We start from the raw sequence: 27,352 nt of genomic DNA, 5'->3' as shown, positions 1-27,352 counted from the left end.
GACATTTATCTATTTGCTACCCACAGAAATTACCAGTTGAAAAAATTCTGCTCAAGGACCTATCATCCACAGGCCTGGAAAGTGGATGCACTCTCTTTCAATTGGACAACATTGACAGTCTATGCCTTCCCGCCTCTACCTCTACTGGCCAAAGTCCTATTAAAAACCAGAGCAGAGAGGCCACAAATGATTCTCATTGCTCCAGACTGGCCAGGACAGCACTGGTATCCTCTCCTAAAGAGCCTGTCACACTCACCACCATGGATCCTTCCTCAAGTTCCTCTTCTGTTGTCGCAGCACAACTACAAGACCCTTCACAGCCAGCTCAGAACTCTAAATCTAGCTGCATGGAGAATACCTTAATTTGCCAACAAACTCTCCTCTCCAAGGAGGTACAGGATGTCATCTTGGAGGCCAGGAGACCCTCGACTAGAAAAATCTACTCCGCCAAATGGAAACGATTTTGTTCTGGAATCAAGCAAAGGGTCAGAATCCTTGGGTAATAAATATACCTCAGATTTTACAGTACCTGAGATGTTACAGTGGCCTCTCCTTCTCTTCCATCAAGATCCACGCTTCAGCCATTTCAGCACAATACAATACAGATCCTCCTTTATTCTCACATCCTCTAAGGCAGTTCCTCAGAAGGGCAAAAAATATAAAACCCCCACAGAAACCACCAGCTCCAGCTTGGGACCTCAACTTCGTATTGGAGAAGCTGACACTGCCTCCTTTTGAGCCGGCTTCTTCAGCAGAGCTACAATACTTGTCATGAAAAACAGCCTTCCTTCTGGCTATTGCCTCAGCACGCAGGATTTCCTAGCTACAGGCCCTCATGGCTGTGCAACCATTCATCATTTTCCATCAGGACAGGGTCTCCTTACGAACCAACCCTACCTTCATGCCAAAGGTAGTATCCAGTGTGGCTTTGAATCAGACTATTCATTTACCTACCTTTTATCCAAATCCACAGAACAAAGGAGAGAGGCTACTACATTCCTTGGACATTCACAGGCAACTTCGTTATTACATGGACAGAACAAAGTCATTCCGAAAATCTGAGCAGCTCTTTGTGTCCTGTGCTACAGGTGCTCAAGGAAAGGCTATTTCCAAACAGACCGTTTCAAAATGGATAGCCCAATGCATACGCTTTTGTTAATCATTTCATGGAAAATCAGTGCCTGTACACATCAGATCCCACTCCACCAGGGCTACAGCTACCTCAGCAGCTTTCCTCAGGGGGGTCCCTACCAAGGACATTTTGGAAGCAGCTACTTGGAGTTCAGTGCACACTTTCTCCAAACACTACCACCTTCCACTATACTCAAAATCTAGAGCGGGCTTTGCCACAGCAGTTCTGCAGGGCATTCTAGCCCCTCCTAATTCCGCTTAGTACCAGCCACCCTTACTTAGCTTTGGGATTCTACCCAAGTGTGATGACTGCAGCTGTATGCACGATGAACATAGTACAGTTTTGTACCTACCATAAATGTAGATGTTAGAGTGCGCATACAGCTGCAGTCCAGGTTACCCTCCCTCCATCCCCTCTTAGGACAGGGCTTATGACAAACACCTTTAACATACAACCTATTTGGGGTATTCCTTTATGGTGCATTTGCTTGCAACTACTGTTTTGATTTATCTACTTTGTATGTTTGCATGACATCATGTTTTGCCTTCCTCTCTGGGGGCACCTGACATCTGGGGCAAGAAAAACTGAAGAAAATGGCGTCGGCTGCCTCTTTTATACCCCTGCTGCACTGACGTCAGGGAAGAAGCGACGACAACCGATGCCGGACCTAGACTTTGGAATTCGGCCGACCGAGGACCCGCCTGACGGCAGGATAACCCAAGTGTGATGACTACAGCTGTATGCGCACTCTAACATCTACATTTATGGTAGGTACAAAACTGTACTTTTTGCAGGGCCATATAGCTGGTTATGCTATCTGAATTCCTCCTCCCATCCTTGGCTTTGGGAATCTACCCAAATGTAATGACTGCAACAGTGAAACACGAAGAACATAGTACAGTTGTGTACACTTACCATAAATGTAGATGTTCGAGTGTATTCACTGTTGCAGTCCTGGTTACCCTCCCTCCAGCTCCCTGACTTAGTTTGGCTATACCTTTTCTCTCCTTTTCAATGCTTAAACGCTTTTTGGTTTATCTGCTTTTTTGTTTGAGGTATAACCTTGTATGTTTATAGATTTAATTGCTTCACATTAGGGGGGCACCTGACATCTGGGGCAAGAAAGACTGATGTAATGACGTTGGCTGCATGTTTTATACCCTTGACGTCACGAAAGAAGAGAGCGCAACTGACGCAGGACCCAAGACTTTGTTAATCAGGCTGACTGAGGGCTACCTGCAAGCAGGTAACCCAAATGTAATGACTATAACAGTGAATACACTCTAACATCTACATTTATGTAAGTGTACACAACTGTACTTTTTGTCAGCATTTTCATTCGGTCATCATTACTGTCCAAAACTCAGCCTCCGCCTTGAATTTTCCTCTCTGTCTTAACAGCAACCCTTTTGTACTGTCTAGGGAAAATGGGGGATTTTTCCAAGTGTGGTGGTCAAATTCCATCTGGTCATTGAGTACCATCTCAGATCTCCCCCAGGGTGTAGGCCACAGGTGTACTGGGACTAAACTGATCAACAAACATAAAAATATAACAGCTTGGGCATCATTTGCTCCTATTTTATTCATTTTTTCGTCAGATACCACTTAGATGCCTACAGTATATTTAACTTGTTTCATTTTGCTTGTTAGTGCATATCCTGATTTTATAATAGGGACAAATGGCTTGTATCATGGGGTTAAAATTTGTCTAAATATGCTTACAGGTGACATTGAGAAAAGAAGGCGTCTACGTCAGAGGAAAGCTCGAGAGGAACAACGTCGTGAGCGCAGGATTGAGATAGAGGAGAATAAGAAACAGGGCAAATGTAAGTGAATAAATGACATGGCATTGCAACTGCATTGAAAAATAATGTGGCCGGGAAAAAACTACTGTACTTATGGAAAGAAAGCACATGGTCATGCTGATTTTTTTTTAGTTATTTAAAGCAAGACCGTCAGTTGTGTCGGTGGCAAAACAGGTAGCACACACCTTTAGTACAGAAGGTTGCAGGTTCTGTTTCCACACTTGGAAGATGGAATGCTGCCACTGCAGTACAGCAAGACAGAAGTGCTACATGCCTGAGTGTGCTGTCCTTCAGATGAGATATTAAACCTAAACCTTATCGACATAAGTTGGTAACTCAGGGGGATGCAAATTCCCATGGCATCTATAAAAAGAGTTAGGGTCCTTTCTTCAAAAGTAACTCTCTTGTGTACAAAATGTTTACATATTTACAAAAGTAGAAATCTATAGATATACAAATATTGATAATTTCCTTTAGTCATACTAAATTGTCATCTTTTTCCATAAGTTGCTAAAATCCATTTACCATTAGACATAATTTCATTTATTAGCAGGAACCATAAAAAGATGGACCAGTTTCCACTATAACTTTATTAAAAAATAATGTAAAATTCCTCTAGTGCCTCGGCCCTTTACAGAGTATAACTTCTCAATCCCACAAGTCCTTTATTTACAGAAGGCTTCCCCACCAATTCAAACAGTTTAACAATTACAAAATAAAATATATTACCTTCAATCAGGGAAGACATTATACCCCCTTTAAGGAGGAGTTGATTTGACAGTTTTCTGTTACTGAATTAGTGTTGAAAAAGAGTCTAGTAATTTTTTTGCTAATAAAACAAATATATGACGTTATGTAGTCCTATCTAGTCATTCGGTTCCGACTCGGCCAGTACTAAAGCTCAAGAGCTTTTACTGGCTCGAGGCTAACCCCTAGCCCATGGTGCCTCATGGCAATTCCCCAGATCTTGTTTGCCGCAAAAGCTTCGAGGTTGTCTCCTTACTGGCTCGTTGGCCAAGTAGTAGATTTATTTACTACATCTTGTCCTTTCTCCACTTTTCCCTTCATCTTTACATCTTTATAGTTAATAGCTTTATTGTTTGATTGTTCTGAGTGTTTGACCCCTATTCCTCCCCATAGGATTGTACAGCCCATTTCAGTTAGAGGGCTGTAGTTGCCCGTTTAAGTTAGAGGGCCTTTCCTCCCTGTGTTCCTTAAAAAAAAAAAAAAAGTTTTATAATAAACAATGGAATATTCATTTCTATCTTTACTGTTCTTGTTGTTATTGTTACATCAGTAGATAGTAGTTTTTTAGTATAGTTAGTGTTGTCTTCTTTCTAGCTAGATAATTTGCTCCTGTTACCATGTCTAAGGACAGACAGCATAAGGATCATCGCACTTCGGGATTTAAAAAATGTGATAGATGTTCACAAAAGATGTCTGACACAGTCACGCTAGTGTGTACTGCTTAGTTGAAGCTCACTTGCAAGAGCCCTGTACCTTTTGCCATGCCTTCAGTACCAGGGTCTTGAACGAGAGAAAAACGTAAACTGATAGGGGTCTTATGACCAGATGTTCATGTTACGCTGCTGCAGTCATTACACTTGGGTTATCCTGCCGTCCGGTGGTTCCCCAGTTGGCCTGAGTTCCAAAGTCTTGTTCTGGCGTCGGTTGCTGTCACCTCCTCCCTGACGTCAGTGCGACAGAGGTATACAAGATGCAGCCAACGCCATTTTCTTCAGTCTTTCTTGCTGTGCGGTGCCCGAAGAAAAAGCAGTTTGTAAGTGCTGGTCGGCCGTCTCCTGAGATTTTCATTCCGAATCCAGAACCGAAGTCTTCTACAAAGCTAAGTACCCCGTTGGGGAAACTTTTTCTTGCCTCAGACCGATGTCAGTAAAAGTTAATAACTGTATTTCTTGTGAGAAGCAAATACCTCATAAGGATTTCCATTCTTATTGTATACCCATGCCTAGGCCCAGACCACGACGTCACTGGTTGTCGAGTTTTGTGCTAGGTTTAACAAGCGCACTATTAAACGTCGGTTTGGTTTTGCCCGACATTATTTTGGTAGAAAATTCAATTATACTATACCATCGGAACTTCCGAAGACCGGAATACATAAAAAGCACAAAGACAAGGATAGGCATCAGAGGCCCAAAACTGAAGCCTGTTCTAGGCCAGTCAATGGTTCTCCGGTTTTCAGCGAGGCGCCTTCGCAGCCCCTGACTACTGCTTCTGTAGAACCACAGGGTGCCTCTGACTCCCACGTGGAGATAGATGGGCCTTCGGACGCACAAGATATTCAGCCTACCGAAACTAACCCTTCAGAGGGATCCCGTGTAGTTGAGCTGCCTGCAGCTTCAGAGGGTGTTTTCAGACCTACTCAGTTAAGCATTAAACCCTCTGCCAAGTCTAAACCAGCATTAAAATCAAAGAAACAAATACAGCATTCTCCAGCACAGGCCTCCATGCCTAAGAAACAAATGCTCAAAATGGCCGAAGACCTAATCACTCTGATCAGGGGGTCCCATCCCCCTCCTGATAAAAGGCCTAGACAGGATGGCAGACTGACTCATCCGACCTGTTGTCCATCTCTTCAGATTCATCCTCAGACCTAGGATATTCTTTACCCCCCTTATGAGGATTCTGATGCTGAGGAGTCAATTCCATCAGCCTCTCCGCCTGAGGACTACTCCTTTGGGGAAATCTTGTATACCATAGGGGAGCATTTCCATTGGGAAGGCCAGGATTACTCAGAACCCAAAAAAAGGCTCAGAGACTTTCTTTTATTACCTCAACGCTGACCCCTTACTATTCCGCCAGTGTTAGATATTGTGGATGATGTGTATACTGAATCCAGCTTAAATCCTGATTCCTTACCTCCAGCCCCAGTTAAACCTGACAGATACTGCAGAGACCCTGACTCTCACAAGTTTCTGTACAAAAGCCCTGTTGCTGACCCTGAAACTATTTCTCAGGGACCCAAAGGGGTGAAGGCCTCATCAGCCAAGAATCCAGTTCCCTCTGACAGAGATTCCAGAGCATTAGACTGATGGGGAAAGAAAGTATATACATCTGCAACTTTAGCAATGAGAGCCTTAAATTGCCAGTTTCACATGCTAAAATATCAGAAAATTTTACTGTCTCAGTTGAAACAAAAAAATGCTTCCAGATTCAGATCCTCCTACTTTTAAAGAAATGCAGGATTTATTGCATCCAGCTGAACAGGTGGGAAAACATACTTTGCAATGTGGTTTTGATTCTTTAGAGGCCTCCTGTAGAGCAGCAGTTACAGGCTCTGTCATTAGAAGACCTGCTTGGTTAAAAGAACATATGTTAGCAGATCATGTTAAAGCAAAATTATTGGATGCACCTTTGCAGCAGGATGCGTTTGGAGCTAAGGCAGAAGAGGTATTAAAGAAGATGAAGGATAAGGCAAAATCTATGCAAACGGCGAAGGATTTCTTACAGGTTCAGCCTCCTAGATTTAGCAGAAATTGGCCAACTAAGAATTGGTCCTTTCCAGTTAGACAGACCTCAAAGGGGCACATACAGATGTCCAAGAGGTAGAAGTCAACCACAAGGTCCTTACAGGCCTAGACAATGGGTTGCATCAGGCCAGAAAGAAGGGGAAGACAGGCCCCAACCATATAAAAAGCAGCCCCAATGACTTCCCACTACAGCTGCCAAACAACTCTCTCTTGGCAGCCCCCTTGGGAGGAAAACTGGCACTTTTCTATCACAATTGGCATATGATCACCAAAGACAAATGGGTTCTCAACATTGTATCTGAAGGTTATAGGTTTCACTTTCACACTGCCAAGGTTAAAAGGAATGCCAAATCTGCCACCAAATCAATGGGCAGAGGCTCGAAAACAAATTACAGCACTCATGGATATGAGAGCTTTTCAAAAGGTACCATCACAGGAGCAAGGACAAGGATTTTACTCAAGACTCTTTATGGTTCCCAGAAAGGACAAAGCCTGGAGGCCCATTCTGGATCCTTCTTCTCTAAACACTTGCCTGGATGTTCCGAAATTCAAAATGTTGACACTACAGCAGCTTCTTCCCATGCTGGGCAAGAAAGCTTGGCTCGTGACATTGGACCTTAAGGAGGCATACCTGCATGTCCCTATCAGACAAAACTGCAGAAGATATCTCAGATTCATAGCTGGTTCAATGCACTATCAATTCTCTGCACTGCCCTTTGGCTTATCTACTGCACCCAGGGTCTTCACAAAGTGCCTGGCACCAGTAATTGCATTTTGCAGACCGAAAGGAATTCAAATTTATCCGTACCTGGACGACTGCCTGATTCAAGCAGAGAGCAAGGACATTCTTCTAAAGATCTGGCGTTTGTAAAAAAGTTAAGTTGCCTGGAGTACACTAAACGAAAAGAAATCAAAACTAGTGCCCTCACAACAGATAATATTCCTGTGTGCCAGCTTGAACACAACAGCCCAGATGGCTTATCTCACGCCAGACAAGCAAGGACAACTGACTCAATACTTTCAGTTGATGGCAACAAAGAGACAACTCCCTGCAAGAAAAATTCTTCAGTCCTTGGGTTACATGGCATGTTGCATACTACTAATTCCATATGCCAGACTGCATATGAGGAAACTACAATGGTACCTAAAGAATGTATGGTCTCAACACTGTCAAAAGTTTGGAAACAGTTATACCACTAATTCCTTGCCTTCAACAGGAGTTTCGATGGTGGGCTCAAGCTTGTCACCTCAACAAGGGGACAGACTTTTACTCAACCCACAGCCAGGCAAACACTGACAACAGATGCATTGGATTACGCTTGGGGAGCACACATGGCAGGCAACTGTATTCAGGGTAAGTGGCCCGCAGAACAAAGGCATCTTCACATCAATCAGAGAGATACTAGCTGTACAAAATGCCCTTATAGCTTTCAAGGACCTGCTGCATCCAGGACAACTACTACTAAAGACAGACAACACCACAGTTATGTGGTACATAAACAAGCAAGGGGGCACTCACTCCTACCCCCTCTGCAGACAAGCCATGACCTTGTGGAACACAGCTCTAAACTATCAAGTTCATCTGCAAGCACAATTCCTGCCAGGAGAGAAAAACACACTGGCAGACGACTTAAGCAGAAACATCATGGATCCCCACGAATGGGAATTGAATCCTCAAATATTCAGAATGATAACACAGAAATGGTGGAGCCCGGACATAGATCTGTTTGCATCCTCAGTGAACTGCCGGCTACAGAAATTCTGCACAAGGAGTTACCATCCACAAGCATGGAAAGTGGATGCCCTTTCATTCAGCTGGAAAAACAAAAAAGTACATGCTTTCCCACCACTACCTCTTCTGCCAAAGGTACTCATAAAAGCCAGGCAAGAAGAGCCAAAGATGATCCTGATTGCACCAGACTGGCCACGCCAGCACTGGTACCTAAGCTTAAAGAACTTAGCACAAGGACCACCCTGGATTTTTCCTCAAATCCCACATCTGCTGACTCAGCACAACAATCAGATACTACACAGCCAGCTAAAGACCTTAAACCTAGCTGCATGGAAGATTCCTTAGTCAAGCAAGCAGTGCCGCTCTCCAAAGCTGTTATGGATGTCATTCTGGAGGCCAGAAGGCCTAGCACCAGGAAAGCATACTCGGACAAATGGAAGAGATTCTGTGCCTGGAACCAAGCTCACAGCCTTGACCCTCTAGTCCCAAGCATTCCTCAGATACTGCAATACTTAACTGAGATGCTGGACAAGGGCCTCTCTTTTTCATCCATCAAGATCCACGCCTCAGCTATCTCTGCTCATTACAACACGGATCCACCAATTTTTTCTAATCCTTTGCTCAAACAATACCTCAGAGGGGCTAAAAACATAAGACCGCCCCGTAGAGCACCTACTCCTACTTGGGACCTCAACTTAGTTTTGGAAAAATTAACTTTGCTGCCTTTTGAGCCAGCTAATACAGCAGAATTAAAATATATCTCTTGGAAAACTGCTCTGCTCCTGGCAATAACATCAGCGCGGAGAGTTTCAGAATTACAGGCACTATTGGCAGTGGAACCTTTCCTCATTTTCCACCAGGACAGGGTGTCTTTAAGAAGTAACCCTACGTTTATGCCAAAGGTGGTATCCAGTGTGGCTCTAAACCAAACTATTCATTTGCCAACTTTTTATCCAAAACCACAGAATAAAGGGGAGAGACTGCTACTTTCGTTGGACATTCACAGGCAGTTACGCTTCTACTTGGACAAAACCAAAGCTTTCAGGAAAACCCTAAGCAATTATTGGTAGCATATGCTGCAGGAGCACAGGGAAAACCCATTTCAAAAACAGACTATTTGAAAATGGATAGGACATTGTATACGTTTCTGCTATACACTCCATGGGAAATCTGTACCTAGCAGCATTAGATCTCACTCCACTAGGGCAACAGCCACTTCAACTGCCTACCTCAGAGGAGTACCTACCAAGGATATTTTGGAAGCAGCAACTTGGAGTTTTGTACATACCTTCACCAAGCATTACCATCTGCCTCTATACTCTAAATCCAGAGCTGGCTTCGCCACTGCAGTGCTGCAGGGCCTTATAGCCACCCCTAATGCCTTATAGAACCAGCCACCCTACCTCAGCTTTGGGATTCTACCCAGGTCTAATGATTGCAGCAGTGTAACACGATTAACCTAGTACAGTTTTGTACCAACCATAAATGTAGATGTTCGAGTGTATACACTGCTGCAGTCCAGGTTACCCTCCCTCCCCCTCTTACTTGCTGGTATGTACCTATGTCTTCTACCCTTTACTACCTATGAGGAGTATTTGCTGGTAGCTGAAAGTTGTTTGCTTTTCTTATGTATGTTTTATTAGCAGTTTGAATTGCCTACCTATTTGGCGGCACCTGACATCTGGGGCTAGAGAAACTGAAGAAAATGGCGTCGGCTGCATCTTGTATACCCCTGTTGCACTGACGTCAGGGAGGAGGCGACAGCAACCGATGCTGGACCAAGACTTTGGAACTCAGGCCGACTGGGGAACCACCTGACGGCAGGATAACCCAAGTGTGTAATGACTGCAGCAGTGTATACACTCGAACATCTACATTTATGGTAGGTATAAAACTGTACTTTCCTTCCTGGAACAGCTGAAACTTGGTCAGTAAGACTTCTAAACGTAAATCTTCGGCTCCAGTTTTGGAACCATCGAAAAAGTCCAAAGCATCGGAGCCAAGGAGTTTTGGCTCCGATTCAGCTTCTTCTCTATCGGTACAGTCAGTCTCTTCAGTGCAGAGGCAACCTTTGGTACCGAGACAATTACCTGACAATGACCTTGTCTCACCTACTTTGAGATCTCTTTATTTTGGAGAGGAGGAGATCTTCTGTCTCCAGCCGATCCTCCAGGACACACTCAGATGAGTACACCGAATGGGTGGTGAATCTGTTGCTTTCTGATCCAGCTCTGGCAAAGAAGTTGGCCCCTCCAGACCCGAAGGTTTCGGAGCTGACCTTTTTGCAAACCCCACTGCTCCTCCTCTGACTGCTTCGCTCTTGGAGCCAATCACTTCAGGTTCTTTGGTGTTGTATCCGTCAGTTCCGGGGATCCTCCCTGCTTCCTCGGAACTAATTACTCTGTCTTCAGCGGCTCAGTCTGGAGACTAGGGACCTTGGAGCCGATGCTATCGATTCGACTCCGAGGGGGGATAGTCATCATGGGTTTCACCCTGGGTTTTCTTTGGAACCGACCCTCCCTCTCGGTGCCTCGGCTCAACTCAGCTCTGTTCCCACATCTGCTTCAGAGCCATTCCCCCTTGCTCGGAGCAGACCATCCTTCTCGAGCGGAGGTCTTCGGAGTGGGCGGGGAGGCTTTCAAAGCAATAGAGAAGGCTTGATTCTCTGCAAAAGCCATACCCTTGGAACCTGTCCCAACAGCAGCAGGCAGCAACATTTTCTCCCCTGCCCACCCCCACAGCGTAGGGAACCAGAGACCCAAGCAGCCCCCATTGGTGCCCCCTCTTCCAAGACCTCCCCAGATTATCCCACAGGAGAACTCCCTCGGAAGAGACTTTGCAAGATGAATCATGTTGACTCATTTGAGTTTGTCACTTCTGACACTGATTTGGAGGAATCGGAAGGGTCCCCTAGATCCCCCCTGAGGATGTCTCTTTTTCTGACATCCTAGAAGTCCTTAGAGGGGTGACTGGAAGACATCTAACCCTGCTGAGGGCGAATCAGGGTATCCTGAGGCCTTTGGTTCCCGACCATCCACCTCCTGGGTGACGCCGCCTTATGACCAGGTCTTAGGGGTCATATCACGGAAAGCCTGGACTTCCCCAGACACAGTGGAGCCTGTCCCAAGGAGGCCAGATAAATTCATGACTGCACTGCAAGATAAGTCCTTTCTTACCAGTTGCTGCTATGGTGGTAGCAGCGGCCACCAAGAAGGAGTTGTCCGAAACATCATCTAATATCTGTCCTCCTAACATGGAGTCCAGGACGATGGATAGGTATGGAAAGCAATACCATGTTCTTAGTGTTTCACTGTTGCAGTCATTACATTTGGGTTATCTGCTTGCAGTAGCCCTCATTCGGCCTGATTAACAAAGTCTTGGGTTCTGTGTCGATTGCTGTCACTTCTTCCATGACATCAGGTCATCAGAGGTATAAAACATGCAGCCAACACCATCACATCTCTTTCTTGCAGTGCGGTGCCCGAAGCAGAAGCAGTTTGCAAGTGCCAGTTGGCCGACTCCTGAAATTTTTGTTTTCGAGTTTCAGAACCGAAGTCTTCAACTAAAGCCAAGTACCCTGTTGGGGAAGCTTTTTTCTTGCTCCTTACCGATGTCAGTAAAAGTTAATAATTGAATTACTTGTGGAAAGCAAATACTTCACAAAGATTTTCATTCGTACTGTATTCCTTGCCTAGGCCCTGACCACGACGTACCTTGCTGTTGGTTTTGTGCTTTATTTAGTCAGCGCACTATCTGTCTGTATATTTTTGCTTCTGAATATTTCGGTTCTCTGTTTAGTTATCCAGAAATGTCGTCTGTTAGCCATCCGATTACCGGGATTACGAAAAAAATGCAAAGATAAAGACAGAGACAGGCTGCCGAGGTCCAAAGCTGCTGATGACGCTTCTAAGCCAGTCGCCAGTTCGCCGGTACTCAGTGAGGTGCTTTTGCAGCCCCTGATACCCACTACTTCTGACTCGCAGGCCTCTACAGAGACCCATTCTGAGTGGTATGCTGCGAGATGCTTCAACTGTGGAACCTGCGGATGTCTCTACCTTGGATGGGTCCGGAGCCGTCGTGCAGACACCAGCTTCTGAGGATGTATTCAGGCCTACGGACTTGAATATTAAACCGCCTCCATCTTCTTTAGGCCAAAATCTCAAACCATGTCTAAGAAGCTGATGCCCAGGCTGCATACTCAGGCCTCTATGCCTAAAAAACAAGTAAGAATGGCTGAAGATCTAATAACTCTAATCAGGGGAAGCCAACCTCCCCCTTCTAAGAGACCTAGGTCTGAAGTTGTTTATGAATCTTCTGAACAGGATTCGGATTTTTTTTCTGATTCTTCTAATTATCTGGATTTGCCCTTATCTACTTATGAGGATTCTGATGCAGAGGACTGTATTCCCTCTGCTTCCCCTCCAGAGGATTTTTCTTTTGGTGAGACCTTACATACTCTTAAGGGAGCATTTCCACTGGGAAAGCCAGGATTTTTCCGATTCAGAAAAGAGGCTTAGGGATTTCTTCCTCCTGCCTCAGCATAGGCCTTTAGCTATACCTCCTGTACTAGACATGGTTGAAGATGCCTTTTCAGAATCTAGTTTGGCCCCCTGATTCTTTGCCTCCTGCACCCAGAAAACCTGACCTATATTACAGGGTTCCTGATTCTCACAAGTTTCTTTTTAAAAATCCTATTGCGGATCCAGAGACTATTTAACAGGGACCCAAGGGCATTGAGGCTTCTACTGCTAAAAATCCTACCCCCTCTGATAGAGACTCCAGGGCGCTGGATAGATGGAGTAAGAAAGTTTACACTTCTGCAACCTTGTCCGTTAGGGCTTTAAACTGCCAGTTTCATATGTTAAAGTATCAACAACATGTTATTGGATTGCTTAAACAGAAAATGATAATTCCTGATTGTGCTGAAATATAAAGAATTACAGGATTTAATGCTTTCTGCTGAATAGTTTGGAAAAAGTACATTGCAGTGTGGATTTTATTCATTAGAGGCCTCTTGCAGGGCTGCTGTTACTGTGTCTGTGCTCAGAAGGCATGCTTGGCTTAAGGAGAAAGGTTTGCCTGATCATGTTGAAGCTAAATTGTTGGATTCTCCCTTAAATCAGGACTGCCTGTTTGGCAACAAGGCTGAGGAAGTTCTTAAAAAGATGGAAGATAAAGCTGAATCTATGCAAACTGTTAAAGATTTCTTACAAGTTCAGCATCTTAGATTTAGTAGGCACTGGCCCTCTTAAAAATTGGTCCTTTCCAGCCCCTTCCAGGTCTTAAGCCAAACCCAGACACAGCAGAAACCCTAGGCTTCAGTCCCAAGGGACACACAAGACTAGGCAGTGGTGGGTTTCTGCACCCAAACCTTGGGGAGTAGTAAGACCCCCCCCCCCATGGAAAACTGTTTCAGTGACTTGCTTTTAAAACTTTCATGCACTTCCCAACTGAATGCTCCTTTAGGTGTAAAGATTGGTCTGCAGGCCAAAAACTGGGAACTCATTAGCCAGGACAAATGGGTTTTAAATATGGTGTCCCAAGGATAAAGATTTAATTTCCACGTTACCAACACCAAGCGGGTGGCCAGATCTACCCCCAAATCAGTAGGCAGAGGCCCAAAATCAAGTACTCTCTCTCTCAAACATGGGGGCTATTCAGTTGATACCAGAAGAGGAAAAGGAACAAGGTTTCTATTAGAGACTTTTTCTGGTACCCAGAAAAGGCAATACATGGCATCCTATCCTGGACCTTTCTATTCTAAACACCTTTCTGGTGATTCCAAAGTTCAAAATGCTGACTCTTCACCAGCTGCTTCCTATGCTAGGAAAGGATGCATGGTTGGCAACACTAGACTTAAAAGAAGCATACATGCACATCCCTATCAGGATGTCTTGCAGAAGATACCTACGCTTCAAAGCAGGCTACATGTGCTTATCAGTTCTCTGCACTGCCCTTTGGCTTATCTACAACGCCCAGGGTTTTCACAAAGTGCCTAGCTCCAGTCGTCATATTTTGCAGGCAAAGAAATATTTAAATATACCCATACCTGGACGATTGTCTAATTCAGGCATAAAGCAAGGACATTCTTTTGAATCATCTGGCCTTGGTTCAAAGGGTACTGACTTGTCTGGGGTTCACCATAAACAAAAAGAAATCCCACCTGGTACCCTGTCAACAAATTGTATTCCTGGGAGCAAGCTTGAAGGCAACTTCCCAGATGGTTTTCCTCACACCAGAGAAACTGATTCATTTGACAACTTCAAACAGGTGGCCACAAAAACCCAGCTGTTTGCAAGGCAAATACTACAAGTCTTGGGGTTCATGGCCTCCTGCATTCTTCTAATTCCATATGCAAGGCTGCGTGTGAGGAAACTACAGTAGTATCTCAAAAGCCTATGGTGTCAACATTCACAGGATCTAGAAGCAAGGATTCCTATCATACCTTGCCTACGCCTAGAGTTCTTTGGTGGGCAGAGGCCTGCCACCAAAACAGAGGACTACCATTCAAATTACCTCCTGCCACCAAAATCTTAACAGACGCATCAGACTATGCATGGGGGGGGGGTGGCTCACCTGGCAGGCAAGTGCATTCAGGGCAAATGGAACCCAAGTCAAATGCACCTGCACATAAATCAAAAGGAAATGTTAGCTGTACAGAATGCTCCGACAGCCTTCAAGGACCACATTCTTCCAGGACAACTAATGATAGACGAACAACACTATCATGTGGTACATAAACAAGCAGGGGGGGGGGTACACATTCTTACCCCCTCTGCAGACTAGCCATGTTATTGTGGAACACAGCCTTGAGCTACCATGTGAATCTACAAGCTCAATTCCTGCCTGGAAAAATAAATACACTGGCAGACGGACTAAGCAGAAACCTCATGGACCCACACGAGTGGAAACTGGAACCAAGGATTTTCAACATGTTGACAAGCAAATGTGGGAGCCCAGATATAGACCTGTTTGCCTCCCCCCAGAACCATCAACTGGACAGGTTTTGCACAAGGATTCCCCACAAGCTAGTTGGGAAAGTGGATGCACTATCCTTCAGCTGGAAAAACCTATCAGTTTATGCCTTTCCTCTTCTGCCTCTGCTCTCCAAGGTACTGCTATAGATCAAACGGGACAAGCCAAGGACGATTTTAATTGCAGCAGACTGGCCTCGCCAACACTGGTAACCCACTCTTGTGCAGTGAGTCACGCTTGGCTCTCCATGGCACCTGCCTCGGACTCCTTCCCTGTTGTCTCAGCAGGAGAACCAGATTCTGCGCCCTCAGCTGGAAATCCTGAACCTAGCAGCCTGGCTAATTACCTAATTGCTCCTTTACCATCCCTCAGTAAATCAGTTATGGATATCATTTTAGAGGCAAGAAGGCCTCGTACTAAAAAATCTTATGCTGCAAAATGGAAAAGATTATTTGCCTGGAACCAGTTTCAAGGAATGAATGCAGCAGTGCCCAATTTACCTCAGATTCTACAATACTTGACTGAGATGCTTCATAAGGGCTTGTCTTTTTCCTCCATAAAAATTCATGCCTCAGCCATTTCAGTTCATTATAGCACAGAGCCTCCCCTCTTCTCTCACCCACTGCTCAAGCAGCCCCTCAGAGAGGCCAAAAATTTAAGGCCACCCAGCAGTGCTCCAACTCCAGCTTGGTATCTTAATTTTGTCTTGGAGCAACTCACTCTTCCTCCTTTTGAGCCAGCTGCTACTGCAGGTTTAAAATTTCTTTCCTGGAAAACAGCTTTCCTTTTAGCAATCACTTCTGCAAGAAGGGTATCTGAATTATAGGCCCTTATGGCAGGGGGACCTTTCATCATCTTCCATGCGGACAGGGTGTCCCCTTAGAACCAATCCCTCCTTCATGCCCAAGGTGGTATCCAGTGTGGCTCTTAATCAGTCCCTTCATTTGCCAACCTTCTTTCTTAACCCACAGAACAAAGGGGAACGAATACTGCACTCTTTAGATGTGCGCAGACAGTGTAGATCCTACTTGGACAGGACTAAACCTCAAAGGAAATCTGAACTGCTGGTGGCATTTGCTGCAGGGACAGAGGGGAAAGTTATTTCAAAACCATTTTAAAATGGATAGGACACTGCATTAATTTCTGCTATGAGCACCATGGAAAAGCTATCCCACAGGGCAACAGACCCCATTCAACCAGGGCTGCATCTACCTCTACAGCCTTTTTCGGGGGGCGTCCCTACTAGGGATATCCTAGAAGCTGTTACCCGAGTTCTGTACATACTTTCACCAAGCATTATCATTTGCCAATTTTCTCTAAATCCAGAGCTGGTTTTGCCACTGCAGTCTTGCAGAGCCTTATAGCTGATCCTAATTCTATTTAAATTCCTTCTCCCAACCTTAGCTTTGGGAATCTACCCAAATGTAATGACTGCAACAGTGAAACACAAACATAGTGCAGTTGTGTACACTTACCGTAAATGTAGATGTTAGTGTATTCACTGTTGCAGTCCTGGTTGCCCTCCCTCCAGCCCCCTTTCTTCTTTTGGCTATACCTCTACTCTCATTATGCTCTAAAAGCTTTTTGGTGTATTTGCTTTTTTGTTGGAGGTATATCCTTGTATTTATAAATTTGATTGTTTCCCATTAGGGGGGCACCTGACATCTGGGGCAACAAAAACTGATGTAATGGCATTGGCTGTATGTTTTATACCCCCGACTTCATGGAAGAAGGGACAGCAACCGACACAGGACCCAAGACTTTGTTAATCAGGCCGACTGAGGGCTACTGCAAGCAGATAACCCAAATGTAATGACTGCAACAGTGAATACACTTTAACATCTACATTATGGTAAGTGTACACAACTGTACTTTCTCTTCAGCGGCATTTACTGTAAGATCGCTGAATTACCTTACCCATTTCACTTGACTTCAGAGGGATCTCCTGAAAGAAGTTGGGAGATGACCTTCAGGGTTCAGTAGCTCCGGGATCCATGGATAAGGTTTCTGCACAGCTCTCCACCCTTACGTCGATAGCTAACTCCTCCATGAGGCCGATATCGTATGCAGTGGACGGAGCGAGTAAGGCAGCCCCAGCAGGTATCTCTCAAAAGACATTCTTGGATGTATCTTTATAACTTCATGGAATCCTTTAAGTCTTCCTTTACCAATGTCCCCTTTGATGGTTCATCTCTTTTTGGACATCAGGTGAACGAGACCTTGACCAGGTGCAGCAGGAAGGGAAAACCTTATCTGCCATCAGAGTCAGTTTCTCCCTCCCATCTAGACCCTATCCCAAGGGTAATACAGGAGGAAAAATGTGGTTCCATAAATCGCAAAAAGGTTTCCCTCCGGCACAAGGTCAACCCTCTGCTAGAGGCAGAGGTGGGAGTATGTTATGGAAGACGTCGCCCTCATGGCAGAGCAGTTCCGCAACACCAGGGAGATAGAGAAACCTTCTCCGATCGTCCCTTCCATCGCCCCTGAGGGGGTGCCCGACTGTCCTTCTCTGGAGATAGTCAGGGGGTCGTCTACCAAGCACCTGGCTAAACATTTCACAAGATTGTTGGGTACAGACCATAATATCCAGAGGTTATCTGATCCCCCAGTAAACCTGTCTGTACCAGATGTGCCACCCATTCAGCTAAACCTTGCAACATCAGAGGTCATCTCATTGCTGCAAAAAAGTCATCCAAGAAGTCCCCACACGGTAAATAGGATCTTTTTAGTTCCAAAAAAATCAGGGGACTGGAGATCATTTCTAGATCTCAGCAGACAAGTCCGTAAAGAAATTGAAGTTCCGAATGATCACTCTGCAGTCTATATTTCCCTTTATCGGGAAAGACAATTGGATGTGCTCAATAGATCTTCAGGATGTGTACTACCACATCAAAGTGGCCAGGCGCTCCAGAAGACACTTGCGCTTCCAGCTTGGGAGCCTGTCATTTTCAGTTCCAAACACTGCCCTTTGGCCTCACTACAGCCCCCATTGTGTTCACCTAATGCATGGCAGTGGTAATGGCTCACCTGAGAAATCAAGGATTCCAGATGTTTCTGTACCTAGACGACTGGCTCCTCACTGCTACCACCAAGCATCAACTCATCAGAACCAGGGATGAGACTCTATCCTTGTGCACCAGTCTAGGTATCGCAGTCAACCTAAAAAAATCAGCATAATCTCCTTCGCAGCACATTGTATTCTTAGGCTCAGAAATACTCGGCCACCATTTCAGCAAGACTAACACCGGAAAGAGTAGAATCACTAGGCAACCAAGTCAGATCCTTGCTAAACAGTCACAAAGTTCAGGCCAGGGTAGTCCTTAAAGTCCTGGGGACTGTGGCTTCCTCCATTCTATTAATTCCTCTAGCCCGTCTGCACATGAGTACATCAGTGGCTATTTGCCCAATGGTCAATGTAGGATCTTCCCTTGTCTCATCAGATTCGTATAAACCCCTGTAAGAAGGATCTGACATGGTGTTTGCATACAGAACAACTTCTCTTAGGTCGTCCACTTGTTCCTCCCCAAGAGAAGGCAGATGTTCATCGTGTTTCACTGTTGCAGTCATTACACTTGGGTTATCCTGCTGGCAGGCGACCTGCAGTCGGCCCGAGTGCCAAAGTCTTGGTCCGGCGTCGGTTGCTGTCGGCTCTTCCTTGACGTTGGTGCGCCAGGGGTATAAAAGTTGCAACCAACGCCATTTTCTTCAGTCTTTCTTGCCGCGGGTGCCCGAAGCAAAAGCAGTTCACAAGTGCTGGTCGGCAGACTCCTGAGATTTTCAAAATTGAGTTTCAGAACCGAAGTCTTCAGTAACGCTAAGTACCCCGTTGGGGAAACTTTTTCTTGCTCCAGACCGATGTCAGTAAAAGTTAATTGTATTTCTTGTGGGAAGCAAATACCTCATAAGGACTTTCACTCTTACTGCATTCCTTGCCTAGGCCCTGACCACGACGTTACTAGTTGTCGGTTTTGTGCTAGATTCAATAAACGCACTATTAAACGTCAGTTTGATTTTGCTTTACATTATTTTGGACGAAGATTTAATTATGTAATGCCGTTGGAACAACCGACCGGAATGTATAAAAAACGCAAAGACAAAGAAAAAGACAGGCATCCGAGGTCCAAAACCGATGCCTCTTCTAGGCCAGTCGCCGGTTCTCAGTGAGGCGCTTTCTCAGCTCCTGACACCCGCTACCTCAGAGCCACATGCTGTAACCAACAAGCCACGTAGAGACACAGAGGCCTGTGGAAACTCAAGGTATTGGGCCTACGGAAACTATACCCTCAGATGGGTCTAGAGCCGCTTTGCAGGCACCGGCTTCTGAGGGTGTTTTCAGACCTTCACAGCTTACAATTAAGGCTACTACAGCAACAAAGTCAAAAACACCATTAAAGACAAGGAAACAAGTGCAGCATTCTCCAGAACAGTCATCCATGCCAAAGAAACAGATGCTTAAAATGGCCGAAGACCTTATTACTTTAATCAGGGGCTCCCATCCCCCTCCTGACAAAAGGCCTAGGCAAGACACTGATTATGATTCCTCTGATCAGGTTTCCATTTCCTCTGATTCTTCTTCTGATCAGGGCTATTCTCTTCCTCCCTATGAGGACTCTGATGCTGAAGAGTGCATTCCTTCAGCCTCACCGCCTGAGGGATTATTCTTTTGGGGAAACCCTGCACACCATGAGGGAGCATTTTCATTGGGAGAGCCAGGATTACTCGGAATCCAAGAAAAGGCTCATATATTTCCTTTTATTGCCTCAGCACAGGCCCCTGGCTAATCCCCCCTGTGCTTGATATTGTAAATGTTTTTTTTTTAATCCAGTCTGTCTCCAGATTCTTTACCCCCTGCACCAGTAAAGCCAGACAGGTACTACAGGGTCCCTGACTCTCATAAATTTCTTTATAAAAACCTCGCTGCAGACCCAGAAACAATTTCTCAGGGTCCTAAAGGGGTTAAAGCTTCCACTGCCAAAAAACCCTGTCCCCTTGGATAGGGATTCCAGAGCTCTGGACAGATGGGGGAAAAAAGTTTACACTTCTGCTACTTTAGCTGTAAGAGCTTTAAACTGCCAGTTTCACATGCTTAAATGCAGTTGAACAAGTGGGAAAGCATACTCTGCAATGTGGTTTTGATTCATTAGAGGCTTCTTGTAGAGCCGCAGTTACAGGCTCAGTTATTCGAAGACGTGCTTGGTTGAAAGAACAAAGTTTACCTGACCATGTTAAAGTAAAATTATTGGATGCTCCACTACAGCATGATACTTTGGTGTTGAGGAAAAAGGAGGATAAAGCAAAGTCAATGCAAATGGTGAAAGATTTCTTACAGGTTCAACCACCTAGATTTAGCAGAAACTGGCCTTCAAAAAATTGGTCCTTTCCAGTGTCAGGCCACAAAGAGGCAGATACAGACGCCCAAGAGGCAGATCTCAGCCCCAAGGCTCCTACAGACCTAAACAATGGGGTGCTTCAGCCCCCAAAGGAGAAGACCAATCACAACCTTATAGGAAACGGTCACAATGACTTCCCTCTGCAAATGCCAGGCTCTTACCAGTTGACAGCGCCCCTAGGGGGAAAGCTAGCACTTTTCTCAAGAAATTGGCACATGATCGCCCAATACCAATGGGTGCTGAATATAGTTTCTCAGGGGTACAGGTTCCACTTCCACACGCTTCCAAAACCAACAGGTATGCCAAACCTGCCACAAAACCAATGGGCAGTGGCACAAAAACAGATTGCTGCTCTTATGGATATGGGAGCTATTCATAAAGTTCCACAAGAAGAACAGGGACAAGGATTTTACTCTAGACTTTTCTTAGTACCTAGAAAAGACACAGCCTGAAGACCAATACTGGACCTGTCAATCCTAAATACTTTCCTGGATGTTCCAAAATTCAAAGTGTTAACACTACAACTACTGTCCATGCTGGGCAAGAAGGCTTGGCTAGTTACTTTGGATCTCAAAGAGGCATACCTGCACATCCCAATCAGACAATCGTGCAGAAGATACCTCAGATTTATGGCAGGCTCAATGCATTACCAATTCTCTGCACTGCCCTTTGGCTTATCTGCTGCGCCCAGAGTCTTCACAAAATGCCTGGCACCAGTAATTGCATTTTGCAGACAAAAAGGAATTCAAATGTATCCCTACTTGGATGACTGCCTTATTCAAGCAGAGAGCAAGGACATTCTTCTAAAGCACCTGGCATTTGTAAAAAGATTGCTAATTTTCCTAGGATACACATTAAACGAAAATAAATCAAAACTAGTGCCCTCTCAAGAGCGAATATTCCTGGGTGGAAGCTTAAATAAAACTGTCCAGATGGCTTCTCACACCAGACAAGCAAAGGCAACTGACTCATTAGTTTCAAATGATGGCAACAAAGACCCAGCTCCCTGCAGGAAAAATTCCACAGGCCCTGGGTTTCATGGCATCCTGCATTCTACTAATTCCATATGCAAAACTGCATATGAGGAAACTACAATGGTATCTAAAAAGTGTTTGGACTCCGCATCGTCACAGCCTAGGGACAATCATAACCTTGATTCCCTGCCTACAACAGGAGTTTTGATAGTGGTCCCAGGCCTGTCACCACAACAAGGGACAGCCCTTCACCTTACCCTACAGCCAGGCAGACAATAACAGATGCATCGGATTATGCCTGGGGAGCACATATGACAGGAAAATGTGTTCAGGGCACGTGGCCCAAGGAACAAATGCATCTTCACATCAATCAAAAAGAGACGCTAGCTGTACAGAATGCCCTGACAGCCTTCAAGGACCTAATACATCCAGGACAACTATTAATAAAGATGGACAATACCACAGTTATGTGGTACATAAGCAAGCAAGGGGGCACACATTCCTACCCCCTATGCAGACAAGCCATGATTTTGTGGAACACAGCACTGACCTACCAGGTACATCTGCAAGCACAATTCCTGCCAGGAACAAAAAATACACTGGCAGACTAAGCAGAAATCTCAGGGATCCTTATGAATGGAAGCTAAATCCACAAGTGTTCAACATAACAAGGGAATGGGGACGCCCAGACATAGATCTTTTTGCCTCCCCTCACAATTGCCAAATACAGAGATTTTGCACAAGGACTTATCACTCTCAAGCATGGAAAGTGGATGCTCTATCATTAAGCTGGAAAAACCGGACAGTCTGTGCCTTCCCTCCGATGCTTCTTCTCACCAAGGTGCTTCTAAAAGTCAGACGAAAGGCCAAAAATGATCCTAATTGCGCCAGACTGGCCACGGCAGCACTGGTACCCAATCCTAAAGACTGTCCCAAGGCCCACTTTGGCCTCTACCTCAAATCCCTCATCTTCTGACACAGCAGAACAATCAGATTCTGCACAGTAAACTCAGAACCTTAAACCTGGCAGCATTATTTATTTATTTATTTATTTATTGCATTTGGTTTACCAGGATAGTCCATTGGGCCATTGAAGAACCCGTTTTCAATGGAGTCCCGGGGAGAAAAGCTCCAAAAAAGAAAATAAATGTACATTAACATTTGACAGTAAATATGTAGGTACATACTATAAAAGAACATAAGCAAAACATAAATGTACTTAACATTTGACAGTGACAATCTTGGTACAGGCTAACGAAGGAATAAAAGCAAAACATAAATGCATTTTAATGAACAAACATAGTAGATGAATAGAGTAGAATTTGTTAGTACAGGGCAAAGGTAGAGTTGGTTATGTGGGGTGGGTACAAGAGCATTCCCATTGAGATGCTAGGTGTAAGAAAAGTGACTTCTTGAAGGTAGAGTGGTTAGAGGTAGTGCGGATGTTTGGTGGTAGGGAGTTCCAGAGGCGAGCAAGGCTGAAGGAAAGGAGGTTTTTGCCTGGGGGATGAGTCGGTTTGTGGACTTCTAATAGATTTTGATTATTAGACCTTAGAACTCTATTTGGATGGTGCATTTTAAAGGCAGAGGAGATGGAGGGACAGTTGGAGGGGTTTAGAATAAGCTTGTGAGCTATAGTTGAGTGTACGCAAGATAGTTGGGAAGTTCTAACCATTTTAGTTTATGGAGGGAGAGACAGTGGTGAGTGGAAGACTTATGAGTGGTAGCGAATCTAGCAATTTTGTTATAGCAAGAGGTGAGCTGTTGTTTTTAACGAGCACTGAAGATTAGTAAGTGGGGCACCATAGAGGAGGGAGGGAATAAGGAAGGAAGTAGCTAGAGTGATTTTAGTGGTGGGTGTGAGGTAGGCATTTTGTCTATACAGCATGCCAAGTTTTTTATGTGTTTTTTTGATGTTCTTTTGTAGGTGGGAATTAAATTTTAGTTGGTTGTCAATGTGGACCCCAAGTAGTTTGGTCTCTGACACTATTTCAAGAGGTGAGTTATTTTGATTAGTAGCTAAGAGTGAGTTCATGTTGGGGGGAGGGAGTTTGGAGGGAGTAAATAACATTAATTTGGTCTTGGTGGCATTGAGAACTAGATGATTGCTTAGCATCCATTGCTCTGTGGAAGAGTAAGTCTTGAGTAAGTTTTTGTAGGGTGGAGATAGAAGAGGCAGAGCAGATGATAGTAGAATCATCTGCATATTGGATAATGCTAGAGAAAGGGATAGATTTGTGGAAGTCAATAAATATATTGAAGAGTAGAGGGCCCAATATGGAGCCTTGTGGAACTCCGGTAGGGGTACTTAGGAAAGAGGAAGTTGCTTTTTTCCATTTTACAGCTTGATTTCTGTTGGATAGATAGCTAGAGAACCAGTTCAGAGAGGAGGAGGATAGGTAGAGTTTGGAGAGTTTAGTTAAGAGCAGGCTGTGAGAGATAGTATCGAAGGCTTTGAAAAGATCAAGGAGTAAGGTGGAAACTATTTGTCCAGAGTCTCGGGCTTTATTTACTATTTCAAGGAATGAGAGAAGGGCAGTCATGGTGCTATGATTAGGTCTGAAGCCATGCTGCGTGGGGGTTATAAGGTTGTTGTCTAGGAGATGAGGAAGGAGTTGGATTTGCACACATTTTTCGAGGATTTTTGAAATGGGGGAGACAGGATGGCTATGGGACGAAAATTGGTAATGTTATTATTGCTACCACCTTTGTGTAATGGAATAATAAAGGCTTGTTTCCAAATTTGGGGAACTGTGCCTTCTAGTAGGGAGCGGTTAATTAGGATGCTAATTGGGTAGGCCAGACTTTCGGCAGCAATGTTAAGAAAGTAAGAAGGGATATTATCAGGATCATTGGTACATGGTTTCAATTTCTGGAGGAGTTTCTTAATAGTAGTAGTAGGAATGGGATTTAAAGTGAAGAGAGTGCAGTCGGGCAGCGTTGTATTTTGGGGTGGTATGGATGAGGATAGAATTTGTGTGGAAGAGGGGGTAGAGGAATTGGTGGATTGGGAGTAGGGTGTTGATGTAGAGATTATGGGGGTGAGTGATGGGGTATTAGAAGATGGGGAGGAGATAGAGAATGAGGAGGTCAGTTTTGAAATAGTCAATAAAGAAGGAATTAAATTGGGTGGCTAAATCTAGTTCTGGAGCATTTGGATCTGGGGTAGGAGTATCTGGATGTTCTTCATCTCACATTGCTGCAGTCCTTACATATGGGTAGTCCGCTGTCCTCGGTCGGCCCGAATACCAAAGTATTAGGCTGACGTCGGTCAAGGCGCTTAAAACTGACATCAGGACGTCAGGGTACAAAAGCGCATGACCGACGTCATATCCTCAGTCTTTTTTGCCGCATGGTCCGATGCAGAAGCAGCGTTGCAAGTGCCGTTCGGCGTTATGAAATTTTTCGAGTTCGGAGTTTCAGACCGAATCCAAGTTGGCTAAGTACCCCGTTGGGGATTATTTTGGTTTTTTCTTGCCTCAGTATAGTACCGGATGTCAGAAAAAGTGAATAATTGTATTTCTTGTGGGAAACAAATACCGCATAGGGATTATCATTCTTTGTGCATTCCTTGTTTGGGGCCTGAGCACGACGTAGTTGGGTGTCGCTTTTGTGCTAGGTTCAATAAGCACACTATTAAGCGAAGGTTAGATTGTGCTAGGCTGGTCTTCGGTAAGCGGTGCAATTATAATATGCCGTCTGATTCTCCGGCGCCCGCTACCACGAAGAAGCGCAAAGACAAAACAGTTAAACCCAGGCAAGATGAGTCGTCCGTTCCGGATGCCGGTTCTTTAGAGGCTTCAGTGGAACCGGTTGGTCCGACGGAGACTTCTTTAGAGTCTCAGGGGGAGACTTTAATTTTGCAGGATGTGGCCTCTCTTGAGGCAGGGCAGGCTGAAGGGGCTTCTCAGGTTACTGTACTCCCCTCCCTTCCCAGGGTGGTTAGGCCCTCTCCTTCTGTTTCCAAGGCTTCTCCCAGGGGCAGGCCAGGTTTAGCATCTGTTGGTGTCACTCCTAGTTCTGCAGGGTCTGTGCCTAAGAAGAACATGCTTAAAATGGCAGAAGATTTAATTACTCTGATTAGAGGTTCTTTGCCCCCTCCAGATAAGAGGCCTAGGGTGGAGCCAGAGTTGGGAAGTTTTGAACAGGTTTCAGATGTTTCAGAGTCTTCGGCTGAAGACTTGCAGGAGTACTCTCCTTATTCTGATTCTGATGCAGAGGACTCCACGCCTTCTGCTTCTCCTCCAGAGGATTTTTCTTTTTCAGAGACACTTCACTCTATGAGGGAGCATTTTAAGTGGGAAGGTCAAGACTTCTCTGATTCTCGGAAAAGGCTTAGGAATTTTTGCTTTTACCTCAACATAGGCCCTTAGCTATTCCACCTGTTCTAGATGTTGTGCAGGATGTGTTTTCAGAGGCTTCGCTTAATCCTGATTCTCTGCCTCCTGCGCCTGTTAAGCCTGATAGGTATTACAGGGTGCCTGAGGCTCATAAATATCTTTATAAGAGTCCTAGGGCGGACCCAGAAACTATTAGTCAGGGACCCAAGGGGTCAAGGCCTCTGTTGTAAAAAATCCGGTTCCTCTAGATAAAGAGGCCAGAGCTTTGGATAGATGGGGAAAGAAGGTCTATACTTCTTCTACCTTAGCAATGAGGGCTTTGAATTGCCAGTTTCATATGTTGAAATATCAAAACTATCTTCTTTCTCAATTGAAATCTAAGGTGGATGCTCTGGCAGAAGGCATTGGGTGTAAAGAATTACAAGATTTGGTGCATGTCTCTGAGCAGGTTGGTAAGCATTCTTTACAATGTGGTTTTGATGCTGTGCAGGCCTCATCTAGGGTGGCTGCCACTGGTTCAGTTCTTCGCAGGCACGCCTGGCTGAAGGATCAGAATTTTTCCGACCATGTTAAAACAAGGATTTTGGATGCTCCTTTGCAGTCTGAAGTATTGTTTGGTCCACCTGTGGAATCTGTCTTGAAGAAAATGGAGGACAAGGCTAAGTTATGCAGACTGTTAAGGATTTTTTGCAAGTGCAGCCTCCAAAGTTTAGTAGGAATTGGCCTGCTAAGGGGTGGACGTATCCTTCTTATGATTCTCAGTCTAGGGGTAGATCTAGATGTGGTAGAGGCAGAGCACAGAGTTCCTTCAGACCTAGAATTGGGAGTTCACCTGCACAATCTTCAAGTGAGGGTAGGGGCCAGTCCTTTCGTAAACAGGCCCAATGACCTACTTTTTCAGCTGCCAGATCCCTCTTGCCTGGCAGCACCTTTGGGAGGAAGGTTGGCACTTTTCAAGGAAAGTTGGATTTTAATTACCCAGGACAAGTGGGTACTGGATATCATACACCGGGGTTACAAGTTTTATTTCCATACCTTGCCTCCTTTCAAAGGCATGCCAGACGTTCCTCCTCAGCAAAGACTAGAGGCTCACAACCAAATTTCTCTTCTACTTCAAATAGGAGCTATACAACCGGTCCCTCTGCCAGAAGTGGGCCTAGGATTTTATTCTCGCCTGTTTCTAGTACCAAAGAAAGGGGACACGTGGAGACCCATTTTGGACTTATCTATCCTCAACACATATCTGGACATTCCCAAGTTCAAAATGTTGACGTTACAGCAGCTTTTACCTCTGCTGGGCAAAGATCATTGGATGGTGACTCTGGATCTCAAGGAGGCTTACCTTCATGTTCCTATCAGGCCCAGTTGCAGGAAGTATCATGCTTTCGGGCTGGGACTTTTCATTATCAGTTCTCTGCATTGCCCTTTGGCTTATCTACTGCGCCCAGAGTGTTCACGAGGGTTCTGGCTCCAGTGGTAGCTTTCTTCAGGCTAAGAGGGATACAAATCTATC

General features: G+C 44.9%; 1 protein-coding gene across 1 annotated transcript in view; it reads left to right on the top strand.

Moving 5' to 3' along the window:
• The window catches only part of RNF10 (ring finger protein 10), a 2,146,785-nt gene that overhangs the window by 1,378,349 nt on the left and 741,084 nt on the right, over nucleotides 1-27,352 (top strand). The window contains exon 12 of the mRNA XM_044069816.1: nucleotides 2,857-2,958. Within this exon, the coding sequence (XP_043925751.1) occupies nucleotides 2,857-2,958 (102 nt within the window). The remainder of the gene's footprint in view (nucleotides 1-2,856; nucleotides 2,959-27,352) is intronic.

This window comes from Protopterus annectens, chromosome 4.part0, assembly GCF_019279795.1.
Source record: "Protopterus annectens isolate FY-2018-M chromosome 4.part0, PAN1.0, whole genome shotgun sequence".
Taxonomy (NCBI): domain Eukaryota; kingdom Metazoa; phylum Chordata; order Ceratodontiformes; family Protopteridae; genus Protopterus; species Protopterus annectens.
The sequence above is the reverse complement of the archived record's forward strand: the minus strand, read 5'-3'. Positions and strand labels throughout refer to the sequence as shown.